General features: G+C 38.1%; 1 protein-coding gene across 2 annotated transcripts in view; it reads right to left on the reverse strand.

Moving 5' to 3' along the window:
• Window positions 1-8241, reverse strand: part of LOC108769314 (1,5-anhydro-D-fructose reductase) — a 22644-nt gene that overhangs the window by 5077 nt on the left and 9326 nt on the right. The window contains exons 1-2 of one of the 2 annotated variants that reach the window (XM_018520222.1): window positions 1875-1988; window positions 1407-1562 (exon numbers count right to left, since the gene is read on the reverse strand). In XM_018520222.1, coding sequence (XP_018375724.1) covers window positions 1407-1478 — 72 coding nt within the window. In that variant the 5' untranslated portion in view covers window positions 1479-1562; window positions 1875-1988. Of the gene's footprint in view, window positions 1-1406; window positions 1563-1874; window positions 1989-8241 lie in introns of those variants that run through there. The other variant, XM_018520223.1, reaches the window with a different exon arrangement.

Raw genomic sequence — 8241 nt, forward strand, 5'->3', positions numbered from 1 at the left:
GAGAGAGAGAGAGAGAGAGAGAGAGAGACGTTCGTAATTATTCCCCCCCGGACGCCTTTGAAAAATTTCCTCCGCACGTCCCTAAACGTCATAAAAAAGAGACCTGTGCACGGGAGGGGGACGGATCGCAACTCTCAAATTGAGTGAAGTAGATTTGCCAAACAAAAATAAAATTCCTAGTAAGAATATTAAATAAAAATTGTATCATAAAATAAATAGGATTAGTGTGATCGTTGTGGAATAATATACGATAAGAATAATTACTCGATTTCGATTAATTTTGATGTGGATGCTACGATACGTTTGAGATGCAAATAAAATGCGCGTAAAATAATATCTCATGATGATGTAATTCGTATACATTATCGCTTCGTTCGAGCACGCTATTTGTGTCATAGAGCTCTGTTACACGCTTTAGGGTATATCCACACAACTTGTATAGCCGCATAAACGTATGCATAAAGAAAATTATCCAATCACATTTTAGATGTATCTTTATAGGAGAAATACAATTGGATAATTTTCTTTGTACATATGTTTATGCGACTATGGAAATTGTGTGGATATACCCTTACGCCAAAGTTATAACATTGATGTTATGGAACTGGCCAATCATAGCTATTCTTCTGAAGAATGGAATAACTGCCCAATTTCATAAAATCAATGTTATAACTTCGGCGTAAAACGTGCCGTGTAAACGTAGTAATACTATCCTTGTTTCATGTTTAATGGTCGATGAAGATAGAATCATGGTGGGAGGATTACATGAGCCTCGTTTACACGCAGGGTTCGATCCGAGTCGGAATGCAAGAGCCAACCAACTGCAGTCGAGTATTCCCCTGTTACAGTCGATTGACAAGGGAATGCTCGACTGCAGTTGGTTGATTCTTACATTCCGAATCGGATCGAACCCTGGGTGTAAACGAGGCCATGGTGTGCTCAGTTTAGCCAAACTGAGCCAAACCACGCCTACTTTTGCTCCGCGTCGTCTCTCAGTGCGCAGTCTTTTCTTACACGAGGAAAAATTTAGTACCAACTTCATAACGCAAAACAGGTCGGTATTCATAGTAGAGTCTTACATTTAAGACTGTCTTAAGTCAATCTTAAGATGTCGTAAGTCAATCCGAGGACTGTATTAACATTTTAAGACATTATATTTAAGATGGATTTAAAATGGAAACGGACTATGAATATCGTCCCATGTTTCGCGTTTCACAATTATAGGCCTTGCGGAACGAGAAGCAGAGAAATGACAGAGAGCTCTAATTTTAGAGATGCTTGCAAAGTGAGCACACCATGTAATCCTTCCACTATGGATAGAATGACACATATGTAGTGCTAATAGCGTCTCTCCGAACCCACCTTATATATCTACTTGTATCTCTTGTTATGAAATAGGTACGTACCTTATAAGTTCCGAGCCCCAACATCGGCATTTTGTATCCATTCGAAAATGTAATTGTCGGAATACCAGCCATTGTTATCACCGACTGCAGATAGATAGGTGTATGCAGCAGCAGGAAGTATGTGCAAGGCCGTCAAAGCAACAGCGCAACCGAGTCCTTGGTTATTATGCAACACTTTGGATAAGTATGGCTGCGTTCAACAGACGCCGTGTTCCAAATATACTGCCAGCATTGAAAATGCTAATCTACGTTATGTGCACTATAGATTTTCAGTACTAGCAGTCAATTTTGGAACACAACTAAAAAAGCAGCTTTACAACTATTGTAAAATTCTTGAATATGGTCAGTTTATACATTTAGATCCAATGAGAAACTAAGGGCAAGACCAATCATATTGAAGAATTTTACAACAGTTGCAAAGCTGCTTTCTCTGCTGAACGCAGCCAATATCGTTTAAACACAACTCACAGTATCGATAGGCACACAATACTGCGTATTGCGGTGCGAGAATTATTATCTAGAAATAAAAGACTAACAATGAATAAGCTAATTCTCTACTATATATATCTTTCGAATGTCGTCATCTCACGAGCACCCATCACTCCCACCAGTTACCAAGCTCACCAGTAAAATCGTCGAATCAAAATAACTGTACGCATACATGTAACGTAAAAACACAGACATCACCCCTGCATTCATTTACGCAACGGTCAGCGCAGAAGTATTATTTTATCCTTGTTGTTCACCAAGTATTAAACAAGGATTAAATGATACTCTCTGCGCTAACCTATGCGTAAACAAATGCACCCAACTGATTGCATCTTGGTGGCTGCGTTCGAAAACCCTACCCAAATACCTCCGAGTAGTCCGAGTAATCCGAATATCATTTTATCCTTGTTTAAGATTCGGTGCACAACAAAGATAAAATGATATTTGGATCGGCACTTGGGTAGTATTTTCGAACGTAGCTTTATCAGGTATATCCATGCATACATACACACATACGCACACACACACACACACATCGCATCTCTAGAGTAGAGGCATAAGATTTGTTCGCGTCGCATACTCCAACATGCTTCAACATGTTCCTACCATAACTCCTACTCACTCTAACGAGCGCGTTTGAGTGAGTAGGAGCTACAGTTGGAGGAAGTAGGAGTATGTTGGAGCATGCGACGCGAACAAACCCATGGTGTAATAAGACAAGGGGATCGATTCTGTATCTTGAAACAAAGTGAAAATTACAAAAGTGAGTGAATTTACTAGAATACTGATAATTTCATTGGTCAATACCTAGTAAATTTGCTCACTTTTGTAATTTTCATCTTGATTGAAGATACAGAATCGACCCCAAGGTGTAAGTCCGGATCTACAATAGAGTTTTAAGCCTTAAGCCATAAGAAATGGGCGAATCACAGTCGCTTATTCTTCTCGGATTCGACTGTAATTGGTCAATTTCTTACGGCTTAAAGCTTAAAACACCCATTGTAGATCCGGACTAATGGGCCTTCTACAATAAGCTGCAAGTCAGAAGTTCTAAGCTATTTTGAGTCATAATCGGTGAAGTTGGCCAATAGCTAACTTGAACGATTTGGTTAAGACAGGTTAAGACTTCTGATGTTCTGACTTGCGGCTTATTGTAGAAGGGCTGTAACATTCCCGTGGATGCGCAGTAGTATGCGCTTCAACCAATTACATTTGGGTCCAAATGCACCCGCGAAATTTAAATACACAAATAATTACATATAATTAAAATGTATTTCTATTTAAGATTAAACGTATTTCTATTTAAGATTAAATGTATTTCTGTTTAAAAATAATGTAAAAAATATATGGAATTAGTGTTGGCCTAAACAATGGCGAGGCAGGTAAAATATTTCCGTAAAAACGCAAGTACTTAAAGTCTAAATGCTAAAAACAATTTGATGGCAGATATATTAATTGAGAAGGAAATTGGGACGTGTGGTCACATATGGGATATACAGTGATGGGAGAAAGTTCGGCAACGGTCAAATATCTTGGAAAATAATGCTTATGGAAAAAAATGTTCAATACAAAAGTTTTAGTATATCAAGTGGTCTATTATATGGTTATGTTGAAATGACCTTCATGTGACCTTGAAGGACACCGTGAAGGTCAACTTTGAAATCTTAAATGGAAATACCTATTTTCTCTTACATATCCTTAAAGCTGGTGTCAAGACGTTTCCGAAACACTGGTTACAAATCCTTTTTGCTTGAGATCTTCCTGAGTTACGAACCTTTAAAGTTTAAGTATCGCCGGCGCGTTATCTAAGGTATACTACGTGGAGGTGGCACGGTCGGATATCCATCTCTTCGAGATGCTTGATCAAAGTGAGTCTTGTGCGCGCGCGCGCGTGTGTGTGTGCGCGCGTTTGTGTGTGTGTGTGTGTGTGTGTGTGTGTGTGTGTGTGTGTGTGCGCGCGCGCGCGCATACCTTAGATAAAGCGCCGGCGATACTTAAACTTTAAAGGTTCGTAACTCAGGAAGATCTCAAGCAAAAAGGATTTGTAACCAGTGTTTCGGAAACGTCTTGACACCAGCTTTAAGGATATGTAAGAGAAAATAGGTATTTCCATTTAAGATTTCAAAGTTGACCTTCACGGTGTCCTTCAAGGTCACATGAAGGTCATTTCAACATAACCATATAATAGACCACTTGATATACTAAAACTTTTGTATTGAACATTTTTTTCCATAAGCATTATTTTCCAAGATATTTGACCGTTGCCGAACTTTCTCCCATCACTGTATACTCGCACAAAGATAACAAGGTAATACTATATATATATATTATCAAAATTTATTATCATAAATAAATAAATGAGTATTAATAATAGTAGTGTTAATAAAGTATGTAATCATGTTAATAAATGTGTTTAAGTATTTATAATAATATATAATGTTGTAGGTTAGGAAATGCTTAAATGCAAGTAGATTATTACACCATGAACAAACCTATAGATACCAGAGCGACATTGCGTCGGTTGGGTTAGGTCGTCATCGCTATTTTAATCAAAGACATAGAGAATGGATTGCGCGATCCGTGTGTCAAAATGGTCGATAGGGATGAGAGAGAGGGACCGTGGCAGTAGTGATGAAAGCTGGCAAGAATTATTAGCGCATGCGCATTGAGCAAGCGCTGAACAGCCTTAACTGACGTAAACATTTCATGGTACTATAAGGCCCTTAATCTAATAAAAACGATGTTAAGAAAGTTATAGGGAGAAAAGAAAGTTTTCATTAAAGAAACATAGTGTGTTTATGAATAATAATAAATTTTGTTTTACAATCGTATTGTTAAACAATCATATCATTCAGAGAAATAGCATTCGCGAAAGCCACAATAGTGACGTACAGTAGCTAAGAAGTTAGAGGAATTCATTACTATAACCTTAATTTAAGAAAAAATTTGGGACGCGTTGTAAAGCGGGACAAAGTGTTAAAATTTGAAACTGTCCGTCCTAATTTGGGATGGTTGAACACTAAGACGTCGTCTACAATACACGGAGTAAGTAGTAAGAGTAAGAAATTGACCAATCACAGTCGAATGTGAGAAGAATAATCGACTGTGATTGGTCAATTTCTTACTCTTACTTCTTACTCCGTGTATTGTAGACGGGCCTTAAGATGTACAGGAGCCCTAAAAGCAGCCGTATTCCGTATTACTCCGTCATTGAATCGGGCTGCTACGTCGTTTTACGCATGCGCACAAAGTTTCCTAGAGCAGACTAATAGCGTTTTCGGCCCGATCGGGTTTGCACCAACCTGGGTTGGATTAATTTTTCCTATTGGTTGATGTCACACGCTCTACCAATAGGGGAGCGCAAAACGCCATTAATCCAACCCAGGTTGGTGCAAACCCGGTCGGGCCGAAAACGCTATAATTCTTGCCAGCTCCCGGCGGTGGCAGACGGTCATTTCTATCTCTTTCCATTCAATGCTGTAATGAGAGAGAGAATGAGAGGGAGATTGGGGGTGGCACCCAGTTGGACACGGCTCAATTGGACACGAGCCACTCGCAGCGCTTGAGACTACAAATCTTCTAAACACCGGTCGCTGTGATTGGTGGTGTCCAATCGTACCGTGGTCAATCGGGATCACCCCGAGATTGGCCGTCTCCCACGGTCCCTCTCTCTCATTATTGTCGACCACATTTGATACATTGCTTAGATACCGATCGCGCAGTCCATTCTCTATGCCTTTGAGTATAAGTACTTATAACCATAAGGTGCCTTTTCATGCTGACGCTCGACGCTCGTTTTCAGCTATTTTCAGCGTCAAAAAAATCACAAGATCAAATTGACGCTTGATATTCGCCAATTTTTATCACGTGACTTATTTTGACACCGAAAATAAGCGTCGAGCGTCGGCATGAAAAGGCACCTTTATAAGCCGATGACAGCTGATGCATTACATGAGGAAAGTTAAATTGTTAAAAAAAGAAGAAAGTATAGTACGTACTTATGGTATGTACTTAATAGTATCCCTTGTAGAAAAGTACTACTGAGCACTAGGAGTATTTTGAGACTGTACTACTACACTACTAGCAGTGCGAAAGTGTTCAGTAATGCTGAGTAGTGCTAAGGGTGATGTCCCATGCAGCGGATCGTGCGTAAGCGGATTCGCGTATCGCCAATCACAGACTCATTCTCTTAGATATGCTTGCGAAATTTGCAAACAGATCTAAGAGAATGATTCTGTGATTGGCGATACGCGAATCCGCTTACGCACGATCCGCTGCATGGGACATCACCCTAAGATCTTCTATATACCCGCGTTTCGGCAAGATAACGCGGATCCCTATAAATAGGCATATGTAAATTAAATCCGTCACTTACTCTCAGCTTGATCAGAGTGTGCTCGTAGAGTCTCTGAAAGTGCTTTTTTAGTACCTCAAAATATTCCTAATGCTCAGTAGTACTTTTCTATAAGGGATATACATTATACGTACATACATTATATTAGACTCTTACTATACATAAAGTCCTAGGACTCTAATTATACGCAGTAATGAATTAAAATGGCGCTCTGATCACGTGATTTAGATAGCCAATCAGACCATACCCTTCAATGTCGCATTTCTGTTATCTAGGCCTCTACTCTAGAGATGTATAGTAACAGCTTTATGTAATAGGAGGGAGAAAAGAAAGAAATAGAGAGAAAGGGTCGGTCTCAACAACTCCGATTAGAGATGGGCGATGTACAAGGAAAGCATCGATTCCATAATAATCGATTATGATCCGATCCGATTTTTAATTAACCGATTCATCGTAGAAGAAAACATCGATGTTGGTAAAATCGATGATTTGAAAAGAAACTGATTTTACTAAATTTTATTATTTTATTATTACCAATTTTTAGAAATATATTGAATTATAATTTTTTAAATTATTTTTATCACAAAATAAAAGAAAAAATAGAGTACAATTTCATGTACCTACGAAAAACAATGTTTTTAATTATTTTTATAACAAAATAAAAGAAGAAATAGAATACAATTTTATGTACCTCCACAGAAAAAAAATTTACTTGTTTCAAGTAAATACATTTTCTTGACTGTAATTTATTGATTGAAAGAATTAATTACTTGCCACAATAAATTTGTCTTTTGTTCCAATAAAGTATTATCCTGAAGCAAATAATTTATCAATGAAAAAAATATTTTATTCTAATAAAAACACAATTACTTGTCAGTAGAAAATTATTTTATTAAATCTAATAAATGTCATTACTTGAAGCTGATTGTTGTTAATAAGAGAACATTTTTCTTAAATTTATGACATGAGTATTAGAAATCGTACATTGATTACTTTTTATAAAATATAATTTTTATTTCAGAAAGCAATTTCTTGGTTACCATAAATATTTACTAGTAACGAGAAAATTGTTTCATAAATTAATTAAATGCCTGCTAGGGACTGCCTCTCTAGTCTCTAATAAATCTAGGACTCTAGGGTAGTTATATCTTTGGGTAGATCAATGAAAGCCAACCATAAGCGATGTCATTAAAAAAAATATCAATGTACCGATTAATCGAATTCCGAAGTATCGAATCAAGCATCGATTATTGAGCGGAAAAACATCGATTTTTGTATAATCGATGAGGCTTCGCCTATCCCTAATTCCAATTAATCTAATCGGAGTTGATGAGACTGGCCCAAAGATAAAGAAACAGAAAGACAAAAGGCCTGTTCTTTTTAGCTGAATTTTGCACTAGTTCATTTTTCTTCCTTTTCTCTTCAGGGAGAAAGAAGAAAAAAGATGAACTGGTTGTAAAAGTTCAGCCAAAAAGAATAGCCTAAAGAGATACGAACTACTTGATGAAAAAAATCGATGAAATACATATTGGCTGCTTTCCTTTTAGGAGACACAAATCGACACAGTATAACACACTCGAACACAGTTTGCCACACATAAATGGAACGCGATATGTGCAGTGTGTGTATAGTGGGGTAGCAGTTGGACACGGCTCAATTGGACACGAGCCACTCACAGCGCTTGAGACTACAAAGCTCCTAAGCACCGGTCGCTGTGATTGGTGGTGTCCAATCGAGCCGTGATCAATCGGGATCACCCCGCCTGTGTCTATTGTGTTTAAGCATTTATCGTCGACACAACAATACACATCCGTACTCAGTCGAGGGCTATGTAAGCTTGTGCTTTCTGGTGACAATTACATGTTATATACTAACTGCGGCGGCTATAAATGAAGTTGGAAGACGTTAAGGGGATGCTGGAGCGACGGTCGAAGTTAATCAAGGTCGATATTACAGGTTTTCATTTCCAATGTATAAGATGCTTACGCCCTC

This window comes from Trachymyrmex cornetzi, unplaced genomic scaffold, assembly GCF_001594075.2.
Source record: "Trachymyrmex cornetzi isolate Tcor2-1 unplaced genomic scaffold, Tcor1.1 scaffold884, whole genome shotgun sequence".
NCBI lineage: Eukaryota > Metazoa > Arthropoda > Insecta > Hymenoptera > Formicidae > Trachymyrmex > Trachymyrmex cornetzi.